The 25142-nt window shown below is 45.0% G+C and overlaps 1 protein-coding gene across 2 annotated transcripts; it reads right to left on the bottom strand.

Annotated features, from left to right (window-relative positions):
- Positions 1 to 614: 614 nt before the first annotated feature.
- Positions 615 to 25142, bottom strand: LOC125968782 (adhesion G protein-coupled receptor L1). Of its 2 annotated transcripts, XM_049720171.2 has the most exons (26): positions 24365 to 25142; positions 14899 to 15018; positions 13980 to 14193; positions 13477 to 13586; positions 12425 to 12439; positions 10647 to 10854; positions 10250 to 10514; positions 9836 to 10175; positions 9464 to 9757; positions 8924 to 9027; positions 8630 to 8815; positions 8476 to 8514; positions 7646 to 7826; positions 7436 to 7558; positions 7088 to 7299; positions 6836 to 7009; positions 6151 to 6363; positions 5835 to 6055; positions 5513 to 5579; positions 5325 to 5413; positions 4219 to 4387; positions 3993 to 4142; positions 3801 to 3897; positions 3602 to 3712; positions 2895 to 2915; positions 615 to 2619 (listed from the first exon to the last, which is right to left on the bottom strand). In XM_049720171.2, exons 2-26 carry the CDS (start codon positions 14966 to 14968, stop codon positions 668 to 670), a joined length of 5625 nt encoding a protein of 1874 aa, XP_049576128.1. In that variant the 5' UTR covers positions 14969 to 15018; positions 24365 to 25142; the 3' UTR covers positions 615 to 667. The 2 variants fall into 2 exon arrangements, with proteins under 2 accessions (XP_049576128.1, XP_049576129.1); XM_049720172.2 differs by lacking the exon at positions 12425 to 12439.

Raw genomic sequence — 25142 nt, 5'->3', positions numbered from 1 at the left:
TTTTGGTCTTGATGTGATGGAACAAGTTGAAAATCTGAAGGAGGGCCCACCTCCATTGACAATGCTAAAATGCTCCTCTGTGATACATTAATCAGTGATACATTAATCATAAAAGATTTGTATATATGTATATATATACACACTCTCACACACAGACCTTTCACACACGCATGCTCATCAAGCTACACACACATTCATTCACTTGCACTTGAACACTTCCTTCGTACAGAACGCATGGTCTCGTAAGAGCCACTAGAAAGTCATGCACGTGTTCTTTGAAAGGATTTTTTTTTTTTGGCAACACACAAGTGCTTTGATCCGTCACGACACTGTTCTCTTGCTACGAGGAGGGGTGAAACCCAGCCGAATGACTGACACAAAGTCAGATCATGGGCCAATAAGAAAGTACTGATGAAGCAGGAAGACACAGCAGGGGTTCAGGGAAGGAACGCTGAGGAAGAGTTACGACCAATGAGTCACACTTCTAGGAAAGTAACAAAAAATGAGAATGGGGCAGGGGGAGTCTCGTGGTGATCGGGAGATAAAAGCAGGGAGGAGCCATCTCTGACATCGTCGTAACCTTCATTGGGTCCTCATTAGAAAATGCTAGTTGGTTGTGCTTTTCTCCACCTCCCTGATTTCTATGCCCCGATCACCACCGCCCTAGTCACAGGCTCGTCACCCGCTGCATCTGACCGTCGTCTCCTTCGGAAGATGGCTCAGATGTGTACATGGCCTCTCCGTTAGTCGGCGGCGGCTGATAAAAGGTCTGCAGGTGATTGGGACGTGGGCCGAGAGGGGGTCTCCCGAGGCTGTAGGGCAGCTCCAGGGCGGGCTGCTGGGGTGGGCTGGCAGGGCTGAGCTCTTCTAGACCTTCGGGGCTACTGTCAGGGTAGGAGAGTGTTGGCGGCGAGGTGCGGCTGTAGAAGCGAGGAGGCGAACTACTGCGGCTGTACACTTGAGGGGAGTGGCGGGGGTAGAGATTGTTGGGAGGAGAATTTGTGTCTCGGGGAGCAAAGATATTAGTCGGGGGTGAACTTCGCGGGAAGAAACCGAGAGGCGGCGAGCGACGGTCTCCGGGGTACAGTGGTGACGGGTTTGAATCCTGGGCGTAGATAGGTGAGGTGTCGGGGTCAAGGTCAAGATCCGGGGTCAAAGGCAAAGTGAAGCCGTCGGAGTCCTCTCGGTCGCCGTGGTACCTGAGAGAGCCTCTCTCTTTTCCTCTTTTCCTCCCATCAAGACCGCCGTCATTGCTGTCAAGCAAGAAAGACTCCTGTCTGTCTACATCGACCCCTCCACGCCACACATCCAGCGCTCTGTCTTTCTGCTTGTCATTCTCTCGTTCAAATCCCGCTTTCCAACCATCTCTGTCCTTGTCTCTCTCTATCCCGCCTCTCCAGCCATCGACCCCAAAATCTTTTCGCTGCGTAATGAACGTTTCTTCGCGGTCCGTCTCTGCTCCTCGCCATGCATCCATCCTTCCGTCTCTCTTCTCCAGGAGATGAGGTTCCTCCCTCCCTCTCTCCATTCCACCTCTCCACTCAGCCATGTCCCCATTTCTCTTTTGAGAGCTGAAAGACTCCTCCCTTGCTCTGTTACCTCCTCTCCACTCGTCCATAAGTCCATCTCTTTTGAGGAGAAATGTATCATCCTTCTCCCTGTCCTGTGCTGCTCGCCAAGCGTCTACACTGGCCTCCCTCTGTTTGACCAGAAGCGGCTCCTCCAGCGCTTTGTACAAGGGCTCTGAGTCCTGTGGGGGTGGCGGAGGAGGCGGCGGCAAGGGTCTGTCTCTGTAACGATCCCGGTCTCGCTCCCTTTCTTTGTCGGTCCCTCCACCCGACTCGGCCGTGCTGCGGTGGCGGGACAGTGTGCCGGGGGTGCGGCTGAGCGTGGAGTATGGCCGAGCCTGAACATCAGGGGGGCGTGGTTGTTGCCTCTCCTGGAGCCCCCGACGACCCAGAGTGCCTTGTAGCTGCAGCCTCTCCCCATCTTTAAGCAATTCGCGGGACTCGGCATCTGCCGGTGTGCGTGCGTGCGACCAGCCATCTTGTGCGCGTGGTGTTGTGCCATGTTCTTGTTCATGCGACGTGGAATGCGTCTCAGCACCTTGTAGGTGGTGCCTCAAATGTGGCCAACCTTCTTGTGCGTTGTGTCGAGTTGCGGGCTGCATGGTGGCCGCCCAGCCCTCCTGGGGTTGCTGTGCGTGCCGCGTCAGCGTGGCAGTGTGAGCGAGGGCCGCCCTGTCCAGATGATGAGGCCTCGCCAGGCTTCCGTAGCGCTCGGGAGGGGCGGGTATGTCGCCCGAAGGCCTCAGGTTGCTTTGCACCAGCTCGGAGATGATCATCTTCTCCAGTGCAGCCGCGTCAGACAGGTTACGACGCATTCCGGCGCCGGTGCCCAGATCTGCGGCTCCGTGCGGGGTCAGCAGGGCGGGGGAGATGTCATCACTTCCCATCCCGACTCCTCCGTCCTTCAGAAGGTCTGTGCTACCCACCACTCCGGCTCGGGATCCAGGCATGGCCCCCAGCCCATGTAGGGTGAAGGTATTGGGAGTGTAGCCTCCGTTGAGACACACACTGTCCACTCCACAGGACTCCTGACTTTGCGACACACCAACTTCTATGGGAAGAAACAAGAAATGTCAAATTATAAAATGGTAAATAATATTGTGACAGGAGTAGCATGAGTAGATGTATGAGCAAATGAGTAGCGCTTCTTCCCAAAAATTTAGACTTTCACTTTTAAAGGTGCATTTCAATGTGGTAAGAAACAAGAAGTTCATGTGATTGCGATTCAATATGTATGATTAATGTGTGCAAATATGAAAGGGTGGTCTATGAAGACAACCACAGTGCTAAATGGTTTGGGTGAGCACAGTAAAGAAGAGCTCATACTCTTGTTTCGGAAGGTTCCCACTGGTCCACGTAAGAGAGAGACACAAAGGAAAAAAGTCAAAACACTCCAACACAAATATAAAAACAAATCACAGAAGCCTTAATGTATATACAGCTATTATCCGTTGAAACAAAAAGTAACGTGCATATCCACCAAGACCAAACTCTTTCTGCATGTGTCACCAGCAAAAATAATGGGATTCAAATTGGATTCAAAAATATGAAAAACACAAAGTATGATGGAAATTGCTTTCTCTGAGAACACAAACAAACTCATGACACCAACACTAAGAAGTAATCCATCCAATCTCTATTCCTCTTATCATCAGTGCTGCATCCTGGACTGGTCGCCAGGCCACGTTTCGACAATCAGCCATTCACACTTTCGGACAATTTAGAGTCTTCAATGATAATAGTGTGCGTGGTTTTGGAAAATGGGAGGAAGCCAGAGTATGTGAAGAAAAGCCAAATTCAAACCTTAAACCACTAAGTACTCTTAATATAGTTGAAAAAACGGACAGCATATTACACACCAATGTCAAAATAAAGGAAGTTGACTCTGAAACCTTCCTTAACTTAATTCAAGTCTAATAAACGTTATCACTCCTGCAGACTTGAGGACTCTCACAAATAAAAGTGTGGTGAAGGAAACCACCAACTAACTCATGTACAGAAAATAAGCCCACTGAGGTTGTGACAAAGCATACCCGAGGAGGTGAAGGGTTGATTGTATCCCTGTGCCAACATGGTGTCATAAGGAGAGGCGCCTGCATGAGTCTGCAGCACTGGATTGGTCAGGAAATGATTCCCCAATGCAGCTGTGTCCAGAAAAGCGACGATTACACATTGCACTGCGAAATAACAAAACGTATACGAAAAAAATAATCAAATAAAGCAGATGCTCACCTCTGTTAAGAGGTGGGGTGCTGTTGACATCAGCGGCGATGAAAGATGATTCAGTCTGTCTTCGCACCGTGTCATTCCACATCCTCCTAATACGACTCTGGAGGACGGAATATTTGGCAGACAGTCAAATCAAGGTTGTGTCGCGAAAAAGTCCGCAAGACATGGAGGAAGCGTGTGAAGTGGAGCGTGCACCTGTCTGTTGGCCGTGGCTCGCCGCCCCTGGCTGCTGCTGTAGCGGCTGTTGGAGCGCAGCGCGGCACCCTTGACCGAGTCCGGAGAGCTGGATGAAGAGGTTGCGCAGCACTGGGAGAGACGCAGACATCGGCCGTAGTCTTTCTGACCCTTAACACAGAGCAGCCGTCACAAAGCATCGGCGGCGTACGAGCGCAAGAAATCGATGCTCGCCTCTGAGACTGACCTTTCTGGTGAGGGTGCAGTGCAGGATGGTGATGAGGAAGCCCTGCGCTGTATTAAGGGAGGCGAAGAGGTAAGCCAAGAGGAGAGAAGGCGCCGACAAAAACATCAGGCCCGACGACCAGTTGACACATTGCAGGAAGAGCAGCGTCAATGAGCCCACTGCCCACGCCCTGGACACACAAGTTGATGGAATGGAGAAAAGTTTTTATTCAAGAGCCGATTCACTCCTGTACCTTGTCAAGCCCAGGAAGAAAAGAACACAAGAGCTAAAATTTGCACCCAAACAGAAGACATCGAGAGCATTGTAACGCTACTGTAAGCACCTTAATGTGAATTTTCCGTGTGCAGGTGTAATCGTGTATCTTATCTCCTCCTTTCTTTTCAAGTTTCTCTTACAAGGCTAGCATTCATGAAAAAAAAAAAAAAAAAAAAAAAGCCACTTTCAGAGAACATTCACGACATCCTGAAAGCTGCAATGGCCTTTATACAGCAGAAGAAGAAGAAAAAAAAAACCAATCCAAAAAGTGTTCAGTTTTCAATTAGTGGAGATAAAGATGAGCTGCTCAGGAGGAAGATTAAGTGCGGAAAGATAAAAATGACTGCAAAATTTGCCTAATAAAATTGGACAACGTTGTTTGCAAAACGCATAATGTAAATATCACATCATCATCATTTTTAAAATAGGCTTTCATAAAATACCACTGGTCCGAAATTAATCTAATTAAGAAGTATAAGCTACTATATGTATTTACCTGGCTAATTGAGAATAAATGGTGCTATTTTACAGCCTTCAGATCTTCCTGCCACTTAATGCTGAGCACAGTTGACGCTTTCTATCTTACCATGACAAACTTCACTCTCAATTGTATTTATTCAGGAGAAAATGTGTGTTTAGCATGGGCATCAAGTGCTCTTTGAAAGCCATTAGCAGCGTGTAGAAGCAATAGCAGACCAGCTTCTGAGATTATTTTGAAGGCTTGTCACACAAAGCATACAAAATTGCTATTTCAAATCCAATGTATGAAATAAACTCAACATAAAGAAATACAAGGATGGATCACCTCAACTGTTAACATTTTGCCCACAGATCTAGAGACAATTACAAACCTCAAGTTGTCATGGCGACTGGAGTCTGGCTTGAGGGCCGCAGTGCTGTGCATCTTATGTAAGGTCATCACTAAGATGACAAGGTTAAGCTGGAGACAATAACACAAACTGTCAGCGCTCTACTTTCACACATCTGTACACCGCATAATATGGTTGATTGTGCGTGAGAGCAGAAATCAAAATCTCACAGTGATAATAACAGCCACGGGTCCAAGGAAACTCCAAATGAAGTAATTGTCCGTTCGCAGCCAGCAGCTGTGCGGACAAACACATTCAAGAAAAAACTCAGAAATATATCATTACAATCCTGAATATCAGACATTTGGTGGTATCAGAAATTGCGCCATTACTAAAATAATTCATTGACACAGAGGATAATAGTGCCCCCCCCGCCCCCCCCAAAATGCTTCCCCAACTCCTGACATGGATTTCGTTGACCTAGTTGAAAAAGTATTTATCTGTCTGATCCGAAAACACACTCGCTTGATAATTGTATCGCGATGAACTTACAACGTTTTGGAGCCGTAGCCTCTAAAGTCAATGGCTGCAGACACAGCCACCACCAGCCCAGGTACAGAGTAGCCACTCAGGTACAAATACTTCCGCCTGGAGTTACGACCCTCAAACACCTCACGTTGCAAAATGTACAGCTCCACCGCTTCCAGACACAGCCAGCAGAACACCGAGAGCAATGAGAAGTGCAGCAGCCCGGCAATGATGGAGCACACCACCTAGAAATATAAGTGGCGGAAAAGCATAAAGCAACAAAAGAGGGAGAAAAAAGTTTGACAAGCCCCCGTCGAGTTTTAGATAGACAAAAACTCACGGTATATTGCGTCTTATTGGATTCGACAAGAAAGAGCAGCTCAGTGATGAGCAGGTTGGCCCACAGGTTGCAGTGGATGGTGCTGTGGTCTGTGTGCCAGGGTGCCGCTTGACAGCATAAGGTAGTGAGACAGGTGGCCAAACACACCACGGCAATAGAGATGCCCACCCAGGAGACGATGTAGACCAGAAGCTCCTCGACTCCCACACCAGACTTTCAAGATCAAAAAGAAAGAAGAGAGCAAGTTGAGTGTTGGATAGCTACAATGACAGAAAGACAAAACACGACATCGAGCACTTGAATTGTGTTTCACGAGAGCCTACAGCGTTTAGAAATATCTCTCACAGCTTTGACTCGAGATAATTGAATGATTAATTAATAAAGGCCTTTATCTTACAAATTAGTGCAAAAATGGGATCTGATTTCTGAACACTACTAGGAATAGTAACATTTTATCAGCCTTTCTAATTTGGGAAGCAGCAGTGTTGCCATAATTAATCAAGAGAATGACATACAAGCCTTCCAGAAATGACTCACGCTTTTTTAATTTTTTCGGGTGATTGCTGTTGACTAAAACATGCAGATGCTAATGTGAAAACATTGAACATGCAGTAAACACGACAACATCTAGCAGTCATTTATAATATGGGAACCACAGTCAACACAAGTTTGTGTGTTTACTTACAGCAGGTTGCTGGTACGTCATGAGTACGGCATAGCTGGACAGGTGATTGCAGGCGCATGTTGTGTGTGTATTGTTGGTGTGTAACATGCGGCATCCTTGTGTGGACCACCTGCCGGTCCCAGAAACCCCAGAGGCGTTCCAAAAAGAGCAGTTGGGACCAAAGTGGTTGTCCAGCTGTGGATACCACACAAAACCAACTCTTAAGTCATCATGAATCATTCTTGTCAAAGTGGCCTGCATTTCCCAGCAGACCTGCAGGTGCCTGAGAGTGAACACCACGGGCTCAGAAAGGAACACTCTGTTGGAGCCTCTGTGCACAGAAGCTGAGATGACGTGGGAGTTGACCACCAGGCTCCTGCGCCTGATGTCTGAGCCCTGTCCAAGTCCGAGCCGCAAGGTGGAGTTCTGGGTGGTCAGGAAGGTGCCCAGGTTCTTATACAGACAGAGGACCAACTTCACTTGGCCTGCACAGTGAAGGAAGAAAACCATTTATGGGCATATCTGTATACGTTATAATTGATTATCACACTATTAATGCCACAATCCATTGCAATTGTGGTTTCTTCCCTGATTTAATATTGTGATGAATGTGCTTCATACCATTATTGCTGTACTGCTGCAGGGCCACAGCTGAGATCTGCAAGATGCTGTCACTGTCGTAAGAGTGTGGGAACGTTAGGTCCTGTATGTCCGCCTCTGTGTTTAGCACATACACCTCCAGATCTAATCATACACACGCGGGAATCAGTGGATGAGGAGTTTGTTTGAAAAAGGTGGTATAGCCAGTGTTCGGGACGACAGACGACATACCGACGTTTGGTGCTCTGTCACTGAATCGACCTTCATAGAGGTTGTTGGCCAATAAGAACGCTCCTTTCTCAACCGCGTCTAACAGCAGTGATGCAGAGCGGGACTGGTCAGGACCGCTCATGTCAGCCCAGGATACCAGAGCCTCGGGACCCAACAGATTATCCACTGTTTGAACCACAGCCTGAGAAGGAGAAAGGTGCAATACAATCTGTTGGTGTGCATGTTCACCAACCTCCCTCTTTTGTCAGTTTATACATTCATCTGGACTTTTATCCATGAGTCTGTCCATCCGTCCGTTCTCCCAACTTGCATCCTTTCATCTGTGCACTGTACAGCAGTCCGTTTGTCATCCATTCATTCATCTGTCTCGCATCATCCATCCATTTGTCCATCTGTCCAAGATCCCCTCTGTGTCGATTATTTTTCAATCTGGTCCCCCATCCGTCCATCCATCCCTCCATCCGTCCGTCCATTCATTCGTTCATTCGTTCGTTCGTTCATCATCCATCGCCATTCTTCATGTCTTCATCAATCAGCATCACCTTCAATCATGTCCATTTGTCCGCCTGTGTATTTATTTTCTGCCTTTCTGTCCATTCTCATTCCATCTGTGCGTTATTCGTCTCACATTTGTCACCATCCACCCGTCCATTTCTAAATCTGTCACACATTTATCGCTCTCTCATCTCTCCGTCCAACAATCTTACATCCTTCTGTTAGTTCATCCATTATCCCATCATTTCTCACCCATCCATCCATCCATCCATCCATCCATCCATCCACCTCCATCAGTGATTCATCAGTCTATTAATTTTCCATCCGTTGCTTACCTGTACATAAGCCCTGCATGTGCGTTCCCTTTTCTGCAGCTACAAAGAGAACAAACAACATCTGTGTCACACGTATCAGCGCTGGCTGACATTTGGTTCCTCTTTCCAGTAAAAGGTCAAGAACACATTGGCATGAATTTGAGGAGCAATTCACCTTATTGTAATTGCGTGCCGCAGACTCTTTATTGGCTGGTCTCAAGGCTTGAAGCTGGGAGTCCAAAATGTCCAGTAGCTGTTCAATTAGTTTTACAGACATGCTGACATCACCAGCATAGATGCGTCCCCGGGTCAGGTTGACCAGCTCCCCGGCTATGTTTGCTGCATTCTCACCACTTTTAATCTGGACGAAGGTAGCGGTGCTCAGAATCACTTTTTATTTTTTGACATTTAAAGTGCAAGTTGCTTGTTAACATCCCTTTTCTGCAAGGTGTGTACATATGTAACTGACCTTTTGTGCAATCTGGCTGACCCAAGGAGAAGTACAATTTGAGAGGTTAGGACCTCTGGAGCTCCAGCTCACTGGCGACATCATGCACTCGTATGACGCTATACCTGCAGAACAAGACACGGGCACAGACATTCAAGAAGGGTGAGTCATATGACCAAACAATTAAAGTCCATAACACGCAGATATGTTGATTGTTTTACAGGTCCGCAAATAAGATGCAAGACTTCATTTTTGATGGGAAATTATTCCCCAGTTTACCTCAGCTCAAAATTTAGCCATAAAACAAGATTAGGAAGCACAACATGAAACAGTCAAGATGTCCTCTTTTCCTCTGAGGTAGGACTGAGGAAGACAGCTGCACAACGAGAGGAAGAGTTGACGGACCGTAACTGTAAAAAGTATAACTACTGTCATGTGAAGGGGAGTTCAATGAGAGGGCATGTGACTGCATTTCAAAGGGAAACAAGATACACACTCTCATACACACACGTAATATAACGCTGATGTGATCAAACAAACACACACCTACATCTGACTTACCCAGCGAGCCTTTGGGGCAGGGCCTCTCCACTGTCTCCCCTTTCAGAGTAGGGGGCCACTGTACCCCTGCGGCCACTCTTCCTTCGCATCCACCCACTTGCCCAGGGCCCCCAGGGGCCAAGGGGACGCGCAAAGGGGGTCGGGGCGTTAGGGGGACCATGGCTGTTATTGGCCTCTGGTCAAAAGGACCTCGGTTGATGACGCCCACTGGGTGGGAGGCTGATGGTCGCACGGGAGTCAGTGCAACTGTAGCTGTGTAAGAGCGGACCGTTGTCATCAGAGAAGAAAGGGGACCTGGAGGGAGAAAAAAACTTTACTTCAGGTCTGAAAGCTCCTTGCAGTTACACCAATCCATGTTCTGGATCAACAGACCTTTAGTTGGTGGGGGCGGCGTGAACTGAAGCGGGTATCTTAGAACATAATAGTTATTCCACACATAGAGCTGGTTGTCTCGAGGGTTGTAGTCTATAGAAGAGATGTACTGATAGGGATTGGGAAAGGGTATCTGAATGGGCAGCTCTTGCCCCCGGCTGGTGTCATAGGCATAAACCACCATATCATTGCCCACGCGGCCGTCCGCCTGCCCCTCGTCATCCTGGAAGACTGAGCGAACCGCATACAGCACGCCACAGGCCATGAAAGCATTGCTCGCCCCACGTTTGTCAAAGCCCGTGGCCCACGTGCCTTCAAAGCGCAGGGTGTACGGGTTCACCTGGAGAAGAGGTGGAAAGGTGAGGAGAAACTCCGTAATATTGCTGTAGCTTATCAAATTTTGCCAGGTCTTACCTGGCTGACCACAATGCGTCCATTATTGGCTTCAGTGGAGTAGATCACCCAGAGGCCGTTCTCATCCACTGCCAGATCGATGTCTGACTTCCCTCCCCAGCGGTAAGGCGACGTGTCATGGTAGTTAGCATTGACCACCACCGCCTCGCCACTCTTAATGCGTGTCCGCAGGTCGTACTTGACCAGGTTGCGTGTTCGTTCCTTGTTATAGAACACGGCGCCGTCATACACCACAAAACCTGTCCCGTCTACACGACTTGGCAGTCTAGGATAAGAGAGGGAAAGCAGGTCGGTTTTTAACATGACAATTAGGGGTGTGCATTTCTCCATTAAAATACTGTGTCCAATGACACACGCACAGACACACACAATTTGTTGTTGTTAAACACACACTCACTTGTAGGTAGTGGTGACACGGTTCTGCCGGTAGTCGTCCCAGGAAGCGTATTCATACAGCACCTCGGTCCTGTACGGTGTCCATGGCATAACGTATAGTCTGTCACCAGCTTGCAAAGGGTCCTTACACCACGCCCCTGACTGATGTTCTGCCTCCAGCTGAGAGGAAGGTGGCTGGATGCTGAGCAGTGATCCGGGACAGACGAAAACTGGGAGATTGGAGTTGTCAGAGAGAAGGATGTGAGAGAGAGGACAGAGGATGCGGATGGATGATGGTGTGTGTGTGTGTGTGTGTGCGTGTGTGTGTGTGTGCATGAGGGAGGGAGAGAAAGAGAGGGAGAGAGAAAGAGAGAGAGAGAGAGAGAGAGACAGAGAGAGAGAGAGAGAGAGAGAGAGAGAGAGAGAGAGAGAGAGAGAGAGAGAGAGAAGAGAGAGAGAAAGAGAAAGAGAGAGAGAAAGAGAGAGAGAAAGAGAGAGAAAGAGAGAGAAAGAGAGAGAAAGAGAGAGAAAGAGAGATTGTGGGTGGAAACAGATTGATGCATGAAAATTTGATGTATTGGATGCAATGAGATTAAAGAAAGACAAAGAAGAGGAGACACAGAGGGCTTTAAAAACCTGTGCTGATGTCCAAAGGCAAGCAAAACACAAGACGTATAAGTGAGCGTGTGTGTTTGCGTGTGTGTGTGATGAGAATGTGTATGTGTGTGAGTGCGCATGTTTGTGTATGCGTTTGTGTGTGTACGTATGGTGAGTACTATAACAGGGGACACTGCAATGAAAGTTGTGTGAGTATGTTATAGGTACATCGCCGTGTCGGTTAGTGCAATGTGAGGTAGAATCAGAGGCGCAGAGGGCGGGGCTACATTTTGCCTTGAAGTGAATGAGAGGGCAGGTTAGTTCGAGCACAAAAATTGGTCCACCCACATGTCAAAAAATAAATATATGGACACAAACATTAACTGTACAGTCTCACACAGCATGCAAGAAGGCATGCATACACACACACGTACTCACATACACACACTTACACACACACACGCACACATTTATTAGCAGTGCTTGATAGGCACACATCCAGACCCATCACACACATTTGGTCTTATTTTTCCTATGAAGATAAATAAGGGGCTCTGCCTAAAGGGGAAGAAAAAAGAAAAATAAGCATAAAGAGGAAGGAAGGAAGGAAGGAAGGAAGGAAGGAAGGAAGGAAGGAAGGAAGGAAGGAAGGAAGGAAGGAAGGAAGGAAGGAAGGAAGGAAGGAAGGAAGGAAGGAAGGAAGGAAGGAAGGAAGGAAGGAAGGAAGGAAGGAAGGAAGGAAAAAATAATTTAAGAGTGGAAGGAAAGAAGCAAGAAAGGATAGAAAAGAATTACAGAGAACTAAATAAGGAGAAAGAAAGAAAGAAAGAAAGAAAGAAAGAAAGAAAGAAAGAAAGAAAGAAAGAAAGAAAGAAAGAAAGCTATTGAATTGTTTGTGCAATGACATCAACCAGGAAAGAGAGAGCAAAAGGAGTAAGAGAAGAGAGAAAACGGAGTGTATGTGCTGAACCTGCATCAAATTGGATAAAAGCACAGATTCTCATACAACGAAGGATGGGGGGGAAAAAAAACAGAGGAGAAATGGAAAAAAAAGTGGGGGGGCAACATCCAGCATGACTACAAACAACGTCCTAGGGTAGGAGGAAGAGAGAGAAATGGTAAGAAAGAGAGGGAGAGAAGGAAGAGAGAAATAGGGGCGAAGGTGGGTAAGGAGATCAAGATGCTACAATGTATTGTCTTTACCTTTTTGGTCCACTTCTACTCAAGCATAGGGAAAAAAAAGAGGGAGAGAAAGAAAGAGAAATCAGAGGGGGAAGAAAAGAAGAAATGAAAGGAGTCAAGAATGCAAGCGAGGAAGAAAGACAGAAGAAAAAAGAAAGTAAAGAAAGAATTGCACAGATTATGAGTGCCGTTCTCACAAACAGTTTTGTACTCAAAAGCAGCCCCTTAGCCCAACATCCCTTCATCACCACTATTCCCACTCCACCACCACCACCACCCTCCTCCTCCTCCTCCTCATTCTCCTCCACCTCCCTTAAGTTCAACTCCTGTGGAGAAAAGAGAGCAACTCCTGGGCTTGGTGCGACTCTGGAAAAAAAAAAACACACACACATGCACACGCAGATGCACATGTGCCTCTCTCCCGTGCTTGCGCGCGTGCGCACGCACACACGCACGCGCACACACACACACACACACACACTCGCTCACTCACTCACACGTGCACGCACGCACGCACGCGCACACACTCACACACAAACACACACACAGGAGACATACAGTTTGCAAATACAATTCTCATTTGTTCCTTCAACTTTCTGTTTGTATTTCAAGCACACCCCCTCTCTGAGGAGAGAAAACATCTGAAGGAGGTTATAAAAATGTCTTGAAGGATTCATACCACATGATCAAAAAGTATCGAGACACATATCTTCATCATTTCTTCTTCTTAAAATATTTTGCATATCACTATGCTGCCAGTCTCACTTGATTGGATTTAAAAGATCTCAAGACAGACATTGCAGGTGTTCCAATACTTTTGCCCATATGGTGAATCTTTGTGTGCAATAAATAATCACATACATGTTAATATAGTCATGCTATGCTACTCTTGCTTATTGCTCATATGAACAGTGTGTATGGTGTATATATATATATATATATATATATATATATATATATATATATATATATATTACACGGTATGTTTATGCATTCATAGTTGCTTCCTATATATTTGTATGCTGTACATATGCTGTATATCTACGTATAGAAATATGCAAATGCATACTCACTGTAAGGGACACATTCATACTGGATCTCCAGATATTTGTATGTTCCAGGACAAGGGTCTGGGAAAACGTCTACCCCTGCCACCACCACACACTGCGTCCTGTTGTTACACCTGCGCAACAGTGATGGATGGAGTGGGAAAAGAAAGAAGGAGAGTGATTAATTTACAGGAAAGGAGAAGCAACGGGCTGTCCGTTTGTCTCCTCGCCCCGAGTATTGATTTGTTCTTCGAGGAAAACGCTGCTGAGTACACAGCTAATGGTGCAACCAGATTTAGCCGGAGTGATTATTGCACTTGCACACACACAAACACACAACAAAAGCATTTGCCGGGTGTAGTGTTTCGTCGAACACGGGTTCGGTGAGGAGTATGCTGCAAACAGCAGATGCTTCCATTGATTTAGCTGTATCCAATCATAGCGACAAAGCGATTTGCATCTTTTATGAAAGACACAAAGTAGAGGAGCGAGCAGACGCGCGCGCACACGCATGTACCCACACACACCTCTGAGCCATAATCTTCAGTGCATCTGGAAGGTAACACTGCGTGTTCTCCATCTGGAAAGGCTCTGCGTCGCAAATCTTGTCGTCGGTGCGTCCATAGTTGGCGGTCTCCACCATCACCACATCGCTTCCCGGGCAGCGCAGTTCAATGGGGTAGCCCTCACAAGCCAGCTCCCTGCGCAACAGTCCGAATGGCATGGCGGCCCGGGACATGGCTGACATGTCAGGATGATTGGCGATAGAACAGTGAGGATGCAGGAAAGTGCGGGTAAAAAGGAGAAGAAAAGATATTTACTCATAAAACTGCTGCTGTGAATGATAACTGCTCTTTAATAAGTCTGGTATGTATTTTAAAAAAATAAGTAAGTCTGAATCCAAACACAATGCAAAAAAACAAAATGTGAACCACCAGCAGTAATATTTTCATTTTCTGACCTCATTACATCCAAAGAGGCATATTAACCCATCTAAACCCGGGTTACTGGACAAAATCCCATTAGTATTACCGCAATCTGCTGTTCACATCAAGCAGAGTGGCGTGTACACATGAAAAGGTCGTCGCAAACCAGGATTAAAGCGCGCTCACGACGGCCGTGTGATCAGTATGCTGGCCGTGTGTCGTAACTCTCCATGGTGCTGAATGACTGATGCTTTATTAAGGAGCGGCAACAAAAAGCTTTAAAACACTCCCCATGGCCACATTTCAATTGTGCTCGTAGTCTTGTGTTTATGTCGGTCAGCGTCTTTCCAAAACTTTGCAAAGATGGCCTTTCGCTTGGTTTGGGGGCGCTCGGCGCGATGATTTACGACCTCTGACAGACGGCGGGTCTATTAGTATTTTTTGTTACACTTTAAAATCCCCGTTTTCGCAGGTGTCAACATCTTGACATGACGCTTGCTTGAGGGGTGCTGAGGCGTACCTTGACTGGAAGGGGTGACATGAGCCAAAATAAGCACGCACACGCCCAAGAAGCACAACGACACTGCCATGCCGGGAAGGAAGAGTCGGGTTGTCACACCACCAGCTGCGTTAGGAGAGCCTGGGGAGGAAGCAGAGGTGGAGGTGAGCCATGTGGAGTGAAGAGCTGCACTCTCTCTGTCTGTGCATAATAATGATGTTTGTGTGCTCACATCTTTGCACTTGCTGGATGGATGCTGAATGACGCACAGTGGGACACACATGTGAAATGCAGCAGATGGGAGGAGGGCGGAATAGCAGACAGACAGCGAGGAGAGCGCGAGAGAAAGCGAGATAACAATTGAGCAATCGAGCAGCAAAGTCTCTCAATCTGCTGTTACCATGGTGACAGCCCAGTGCAGTCTGGGGAAGGAGGGAGCGATGGCTAGAGAGAGCAAGAGAGAGAGAGCAAAGAGACATGCTGGGTTTGCGTACGGCTGTATTTTTAACAGTAAATATGTGTGATGGTGTGTTCAAAGTCGGTAGTTAGCCCTGGAGCAACACTGGCCGATGACCCACAAAACAATTGTAATCTTTCTATCCACACGCTGCTTGGTGAAATCACTCACAAACACATATGCATGTGCATGCACACACACGCACATTCACAACACGCATTAGGCCACTTTTCAGTAATCCTAAATAAATGATGCAGCAGAGAGAGACAATCTCCCCACCCCCTAAAAAGGAGTGGCGGTCTACACAGCTGAATGTAGCAAAATGTAGGTGAATGTGCAATGCACCGCAGTGGACTGTTACAGGGCACAGAAAACACATGATGCGTGCACACCACAGCACGAGGAACAAGAGGAAGATGGCTGCTCAACACAAAACCCTGAATGGGAGAAAGATTGAGGCTGAACTGCATCCTGTTGCTAGAATTGTGTGTGTGTGTGTGTGTGGGGGGGGGGGGGTATTTTACTTCTGCTTTAAGTTGAACTGGGTTCAGGGTTATATTTGGGCTTATATTTGCAGTGTGGAAAAAAAATCATCATGTGTTTTTGCAAGATGAAGTAAATAGTGTACTCACGTTGTGTGTGCTGACTTATGACTTGTGCTTCTCTGCAACCTCTTGTTTGGTAATGACGCGAGACAGATTTAGGTCATTCCTTAACAAACGTCCGACATGCACGGGCTAGAGCAAGAGAATGTACCTAACACACACACACACGCGCGCACACACACACACACACATACACACAGTGTCTCCAACTCTTGCGGGTATATTAGACAGATTACATCCGATTTCCAAGTTCAACCATGCTCAAGTAAAACCATATCCACACCATGTATTCCATTTATTTCAATGACTCCGATTTACACGTTGAGCATGTTCTTCGTGCACGACATGAGGTAGCTAACATCAATGCACACGTTGCCACACGTTTTGAAAAACATGTTACATGTCCCAAAAAATAGAATTGCCAATCCACTGAAGTCCAATGAACCAACACAACTGTAACAAAGGCCTTAGGACCACAGTAACACACACACACTCACCCCTACACAGTAATAACAGTACATAAAAAGACTCCCTCGAATGAGACCCTCTCCAGTGTTATCACACGCGCACACACAGGACACACACTAAGAATTCGAGTACACATAAATGTCTCATCTCAGCCAAAAAGCCTTATGGCGGCATGTTCTTTTGCTTGCATTCCCCACCTCTCTCTCTCTCTCTCTCTCTCTCTCTCACTCACACATACACATAGACTTTGACTCAAACACTTGCATACACACACATCCTTAAGTGTTGGTGCAGAGTAAGTAGAGCAAGGACACTGATGGGCCTTGACAAAGCCACACACCCAGTCCCCCTGTTCACAGCACGGCGCTCCCTGCCTGCAACCAGGATGCAGCCCCGGGCCACCGGCCGGCCTACTTGAAAGAGCAGCAATCTAAATGAAAAGTGTGTGTGTGTGAGTGGGCCTGGAGTGAAATCACACACGGCCAGGAATCCACGCGCATAGGTGCCCACACCAAAACACACGGTGATGTTTTGCTTATGACTGTAAAATATCTTAGAAGTTGGCAAAATATGTCTAAGTCCCCCACTGGCCGCCTTGAATGGGTTTTAATTTAATTGATTAAAATGAAGCTACAAAAATATGACATAGTAATTAAATAATAAACCTTACCCAGGTATAATTGAACTTTTATTACTTTGAGATTTTAGCTATTTTCCCCTTGTAAACTCATTTAAAGTGAAACAACACCGAATCAAATCAAATTAAAATACATACAACAAAAATAAAAAAAATAAATCAGCGTGCAGAAAATGTGTCTATAATTAAAACTGGTGTTGGAAAAAAAAAGCAAGTGGCTCAGCTTTGAAGAGCAACTCCAGTTTTCTTCTCTCTGGAGGAACTGACATTACTCCAATTAAGTCTCCAGCATCAGCACCAACAGTTGCATTTAAGACTCTGGCACAATGATAAATATATATTTTATTTCTTGCCCGTCAATCAAGTTTAAATGTGTCCAGATTCTACTTTGCTGCTGTCACTCATTTTCTTAACAATTCCTCACCGGCATGTTCGTTTGTCTCTACTCGTGGCCCCTTGTTCTGTTTCCCTCTCATCTCAATCCCTCCTCTACGTTTATGTGCAGTCAATAACCTTTTTCAAAACTGAACATTGGCAGTACTGGGGTTTTTGCTTCACGTCCGTGCACCACCGATTATATCGAGATATTCAAGCAGGGGAGCAACTGTCATGTTAACAGGGTCATTTGGAATGTTTCAGAAATCTGAAATTTGACCTTAACCTGAATATTGCCTGCATGTAAACGTATTTTGTGCGCCATGTCAAACTATTGTTTCAATAAGTAATGCCATGCTGTAGGCGAGAGCGAGTCTTCATCTAATGCAGGAGCTTTCAAGTGGTTTTATAAAGCGTCTGTCTATTTTGGGAATCTCAGCTACATTTGACATCATTTGGATAGGTAAATGATTCAGAAAATTAGCTGGAAAACAAATCAAAACTAAATAATGAATTAATTTTTATTAAAAAAAATATTACAATTATTTTCCATTTCCAATTTCACCGACCACCTGCAATACCGTTACGGACCACTAGAGGGCCGCGCACCACCGGTTGACAATCCCTGATCTACTGGATCTGATTGGCCTCAATGCAAGTATAACACATTGTGATAGCAAACAGTCATCAATTTTTTTATCTGGTACTTTGATGTAGAGCAGGGGTGTCAAACAAATTTTTTTGGCGGGCCGCATTGTAGTCATAGCTTCTTTCGGAAGGCTATTATGACTGTCAATCCAAATAAATGTTTGCGCACCTCATATTATATACAGTAACAGCTACAAAACAAACTGACAAATAACTTGTTTTTAAATCAGACGAGTAAAAACTGGTCAAATATTTAAAAAAATATATATTATTAATGGTGAAGACAATTTGCAGTTCTAGTATTGACACGAATTTGAAGCACAATTTGTCTTCACGGGCCAAATAAAATGATGTGGCGGGCCATATCTGGCCCCCGGGCCTTGAGTTTGACACTTGTGATGTAGAGACTCACCAAAACCAAACAAAACCAGTAATACCAGTCAAAACAAGGTGCCTCATCCTTGCAACTCCTTTCACTAGCACCCTTTTTACCCCGATGCAAGTGCGCTTAGCAAGGGAAATAAAGTCCTTGATGAGCTAACCAACGGATACCTATCATCGCTTATACAAGTCGCACTCGGCATTGGTCGTAAAAACAAAAGCTGCTGGACTCAAAGCAAGTGATACGTCAAAGCCAATAAAGTCTGACTGCGGAAAATGAGTAAAAAATGATGTCAATCACACAGGTACAAAGATTCACACCGTCATAAAAGCAAGCATAAAATCAACAGAGAGTAACTGCCTCCTCATTTGGCTGCAGAGTGCAGCATGCCCGAGGGTAATTTGCTATAAAGCACCAAGTGACAAAACAGGCGTGCGGTGCTGTGCTGCTAATGGACGAGTGAATGCGTGAGTGTGTGAAGGGGAGTCAAAGGATGAGGGTGGGATCCAAACATTACCAGTCTGACACCAGGAAATAAACAGTTTTTAGTGCAGCATCAAATTTATCATCCATAATATCTACACATTTGAAGTGGATTTGAAATCACTCCACTGCGCTCTTTGTTTGATATAGACTGAAGTGTAGTTCCACACACTTGACCTCCACAGCTCCAGCAGGACTGCACGCTGCAGTCCGACCACTTAGGGGGCTTTAGAGTCCGTGTGTTTGTCTGGTCGATGCGCGAGTCCGGGGAATTGAGGTGTCGCCACACGTCAGTCATTTGTTTGTCACCGGCAGGAAACAAAGGCAGCGCTCGAGGCCAAGTCCGAAGGGAGCTCTAGGACCAACATTGCACGTAATGCAGGCCACTGTCTGTTGAGACCTTCGTCATTTGTTGTTGGATACAGTAGCAAGCATAATGCCCGCACACAAAAATTAGAGCAAATTGCTTGCAGACATATTTTCAAAGTTGACTGCTTTTTATGACCTCAGCTACCAGGCTGCACATTGTGCTCTGTGCCAGAAGGGCAAACAGAAGTGATATTTGCTATCGCCACATCCCTTGTACATATTTTTGAGACACCACCGGCTCAAAGTATGCAATCTTTAAGAACATTCAACTTTATGTAATCATTCAAGCATTTCCCGCATTTTGATCTTGAGAGGGGGAAAGTAAATCTACAAAATTATCAATCCAAAAACTCACATCCCCTGAAATGCCACCAGCTGGTTGGGAATCCCTGAATTATGGGAATAGTTTGGCTTTCTATCTGTTGGTATTTGTTCTGCTGTCTGGTGCAAGATTATGAAGTTAATATCTGCAGGGAAATGCGGGAAAAAGAAGAACATGTGCTACGTTTTATAAAGCTTACTCAGAAAAATGCAAGATTGGTTTTAACTCAAAATCTGTGAAATTCTGGGTGGATGTAGCGATGCAAATCTTCTCTACACAATTTGTTGCAAACAACAAAAAATAAAACCACGGTCAAAAACATTTGCTAAGAATATGACTTATCTGACAAGTTAGCCCATACTCAGCTCTGTGGACATTAGCATTCACTTCACTCCTTGAAATTGCTCCATAAATAAGTGCAGTGGAAATCCCAGAGCTTATCAAATCTGTGCAAATGGTTGACTTTTAAGTGGCTTCAAATTTCTAGACAACCCTACCAAGATGAACATAGTGAATTAATTTGATCAATAATTTGATAAAACTTCTATTAACTCTACAAGTGACATTTTGAGCATGAGCTCCAAATTATGTAAATTACGAGGTCTTTGACTGTATTTACTTGAATCGGAAAAGGAGAGACTGCTAGCAATGAATGTAAACAGAAACACATACCACACACACTCAACACAACAAGTTGCTCCTCTATTTGAGTCCGTCCTGACTGAGAAATGAAATGTTTCATATCACAATCATGAAAGCGGTAGTTCATGTTAACTTCACAAGGATTTGTGATTGCATGAAATGAACAACAATGATTGTGAGCAGCAATCATTTTTGGGTCGGGAAGGGGAAAATCTCTCAACACAACAGGATAATAGCGCAAGAATCTTTTAGACATCCAATAACTGAGCTTTTGTAGATTTTGATCGGAAGATGGGAAAGAAGCTCAATTTGGCGTGATAATCGGTACGTGTAGCCTGCTAAAACAAATAGAGTCAAGCTACAGTAATGATAAACAACACATGAAAACCGTAATAGTTTACTTGAACTACATGTGACAGCTGCTTTGTGAAAAGGCTGTGCATGTGAAACGGAGGTAGAGTTTCTTTCACCTGAAGAACAACATATCGTCTCAAGGCAGCTAGAAAGTTGATTAAATGTTGATAAGGTTCCTCACATTTTCATCAAGCTTGTAATCCTACCCCAGGCACGCATTCTCTGAGATAACAGCACGCTGCGTCCCAGTGACTCATAGCGCTTTCTCAGTATCTGAAAATCTCCAGGATTTACAATATTGCTCCATTTTTTTCTTTGAGCGCTGTACATTTATAAAGTGCGGTAGCGGAAATTAAGCATCAAATGAGAAGATGCAGTGATGTGCACAGTGGTAACTAAAATAATTTCTCTTCCAGTTTTCCCTCTTTATATTTCCATAATCATTTTAGGCTTTTGGTTTAATTTGAATGAGAGAGCTTTGGTTGTTTCTCCACTTATTCAAATTTAATCTATTCAATTTAAGAATTTACAAGAGGCATGCAGGATTATAATGTAGCATTACAAAAATATAAATTACTCACTGTATCATGTTTGGATTCAAAATAAAACCGAAGGAAAATATAATGTTGGCTTAGAAAATTTCTGCAAGATGAAGAAAGTATTCAGGATGCCAAAACAAGCCAAATATCTCAGTATTAATTATTCATTTTCCATGAAACACAGGACACATAAAAATAAAATCTTGTTTAGAAACATTTTATTGACTGTTTTTTTGTTTATGGTTTGTGCATCAGTGTATGTTGTTGCAAGGAAGAGCCTCAAAATGTCACAGTATCACAAAGAGCGGAAGAGTAGAGCCCAAATGTCATTGCAATAAAAAGTCTCCCCGCAGCCGCTTACACGGGCATCAACGCCACCGTATGACAGAGCAGAGCTGAACTGAGCAAGTTCAGTATAGCTCTGGTTTGCAGGCAGATTAAAAAGACTGCAGCTAGAAAATTTCTAGGTGGAGCGCATGTTGGGAGGAAAAAAATAAAAGCAGTGTCTTGAAAACACCACTTGCTAAAGATCACCATGTATAGCATATATAATTCCTTTATGTCATTTTTAAAAAAATCCTTCATATTTGAATGCTTTTCATTTCGAGAGTTCAGCTGACAAGACTTGCGTTTGAGCCCTGGAGTCACCTCATCTCTATTTATCCAGCCATAAATCACCCTCTCAGCCTTGCTAATTAACACTGTCATTCATAAACATCATTACAAGCCCGCCGGTGTTATTCTTAACTGCAGGAGCAAGAATGGTCACACTGTGAATGATGTACTTCTCCCTTTGGAGATCATTTGATTTCACAGGTTCACTAGAGCATTCACTGCATTCTCTGCTACCCCCCCCCCCCCCACACACACACACACACACATACACACCCCGCCCGTCCAATCATATTCCAGCCCCATATGAGCTACAATGTCAATGTAATCTGCCCAGAGCCTTCAGAATGACGAATGCTGGCAAAAGCAACATTAATTTTATCAGCATTGCAAGAATTTTGTTAAACAAACAGATTTCAAATTTGTCCATCAATGACATCGGCATTTTTCCTCCCTCAGACTGGTTGGTCCAGTAAAGCTTGTTGTAGCCAACTTTGAATAGTAAAACAGCAACCTGCACACATCAATGCATTTAATAACCAGCATCTTTGGTGAGTATGATACATTTTATTTATTTTTTTCATATGATTACGTGTCGTATTATTGGGTAAAAACTGACTGAACTACTCCAGATGACACAGTATGTGCATGTTATGTGTTTCTGTATCATTGCAGATTTATATAATTGTGATTTTCTTTTTCTCTGTTTAGGGCTTCTTTCTGCAATACGTTTCAAAAACATGAGAAATGCCGAAGAAGAATAAATAGATGCCTCCTGCTAACACAAGATGCCAGCATTTGCCATTAAGATGCCGCAAAAGCTCAGTTTCAGTTTCGATGGTTCTCAAACAAACGGATATTGTCGCCATTATTGTATTGCGGTGGACTTATATTCACTGTTGACATGCTTTTTCATTTCAACACGAAATACTGAATATAAACTCAAATAATCACTGGAAAAAGCCACAGGTTAGTCATATTACTATGATACTGTATAAAAGCCACATATTTCCATAAAATTGAATCTATAAAAAATAGTCACCATCCAGTTTTTAGAGAAATGTATCCAATCAGATTTAATGGGAGCAAATATGGTGCGATTTTGAAAGTACTTATGGCAAAAAGAAATCCATCTCGAATGCAGTTGTGTGTGTGTGTGTGTGAAGATTTAAACGAATCGATTCTCTTTCTTTTGCGCCTTGGGTGTCGACATAAATTACCCGTACTTGAAAGCACACCTGATTACATTTTGTTTTCTCCTCCGCATGCACCATGCAGCACACACATACTTAATGGTAAAGTGAGACTTCAAATATCCATTATCATCAAGTTTGGATCAAAGTATAAGCACACTGGTAAAAGTAAGCTTAAACGAATACCTTCTTGGGAAAGTTCATCAAAACGGCGGGAGCAGTTCTTTTTGCAAAGACAGGCTATTTCATAGAGTGCTTATTTTGAATCTAATTAGATTGTGCAAGTGCTCATGATGTGACCAGCTGGTGAACATACGATGCTCAACTTCATTACCTTCACAAAGTGAAGGTTACACATGCAGCTGAAATTCAGGCTGACACAAGAGCAGACGTCCCGTCAGCCACTGAGCATCTCTCCCCGTTGTCCCTCTCTCCTCCATCCTTTGCTCATCTGCCTCCCTCCATCCGCTGCCATGCAGGCTTGCCCAACCTCATACCTCTCTGAAATGGACATGAACTCTCATTCATTCTGAACACTCTCTCACTCGATGCTAATCTTTTTCTCGTGTGTGTTCAAATTCACCGCGAATTGGCTAAACCGGTCCTCACAGATCGAAGTGTGCGCGTGCAATGAGGACGCCAGACGATGCTGAGAAGGTTCATTAGCATCGCCCTCACGATGTGACGTTTTGGTGGGACGCTCTGAGACCTCTCTATCTGGCAAAGCCCGCAGGACACTTATCTCGTGCACATTAATATTTCACAGCTTGCCTCACACTTGCACACTACTGACCTATACAGCTTAATGGCAACCAAGCCAGGCATCACATCACACTCATCATCCTCACATCTAGCTTGCCTTGCTGAAAACGGGGTCACAAATGGAGCTACTGTGGAGTCCATCCTTGCACAATCAACATCATTTTTTTAAGGTTATATGCTCTCGGGCTTCCCTAGGCTACATGTCCAAATGGATGTACTGACCTGCATAAATAATACACTTTTTTGGGGGGGATTTGTTATTATAGAGGTATTTAGTCAACTATCACCCTGCATGATAAAATCATCGTGATGGTGAAGGATAGAAAATGCATAGTATACCGTTGAGATTGCCACGATTGTGACAATATCTAATACTATATAATAAAGATTGAAATATATATGCAATAATAATGACAAATATTGAAATATATATATAAATATATATAATCATTTTGCAAAATAGAAACATGAAATATATATTTTTCTTATAATTATCCAGAGGAACCTCTGCTGTCACCCCATTGTATCGATCGCCGTATATGTGCGTGTGTACATTCAGAGAAAAAGAGAGGAGATGGAAAGAGAGAGGGACATGGAGAGGGGCGGGGTGCATCCTCATAGCTTATGTCCAGATCTTACCGTCAATTCTCCTCCTCCTTCTTCTCCTCCTCCTCGCTCACTGCGTCTCCATCCTCCCGTTTCTCTGCTCCCTCCACTACACTGGCCAGTGCATGAAAACCAATGCAATCTTCTTTAGGCAATGGTGATGGCGGGTGATACAGCAGACAGTGAAGCAGTCATTTGGGGTCCAACAACTGGGCGCCCCCCCCCTCCCCACCCCACCTCCACTGATGAGGGCTCTCTGCTGGACCTCCGTCCACTCGATGACGTCCCCGCTGCACTGCGCGTCACGTCGGTACCCTCATTCCCACGGCGTTCATGCCCACGGACGCCACGGGCTGTCGGCCTTGCTCTATATAGCTCCGATCAGGTTTGTGGCATGTAAATACCCGACCAAAGAAAAACATGAGCCGCAGAGCCCGAGTGGACCTCTGTCGTTATCTAGACTTCAGCGAACCCTCGTCCTCTAGTTGTCATGACTGCGGATCTTCCTCCGACATTGTTCCAACACATGCTTCTCTGCACTTAGAGCCAAATAGCGTCGACGTAAAAATGCATCCTCGACGAATTGTGCTGCTAAGTCGCAACAACGAGGGCGGATACCGCGTGCCTTATATTAAAAATAAATGTGCCAGTTGAGTCAAATTAAAAGCTACTGATATTCTAAATGAACGCGCACACATAAACAGCTGGACCGTCAGAGGCTATGGTTTCCTGCTCCTGGAATCGCCTTGCGTCCGTCCGTCCTCTGTTCTCCGAGTGCGCGTTCTCGCTTCATCCGCTGGTTCGCTTGTTG

This window comes from Syngnathus scovelli, chromosome 5, assembly GCF_024217435.2.
Source record: "Syngnathus scovelli strain Florida chromosome 5, RoL_Ssco_1.2, whole genome shotgun sequence".
Taxonomy (NCBI): domain Eukaryota; kingdom Metazoa; phylum Chordata; class Actinopteri; order Syngnathiformes; family Syngnathidae; genus Syngnathus; species Syngnathus scovelli.
This window is presented reverse-complemented; position numbering and strand designations above follow the sequence as displayed.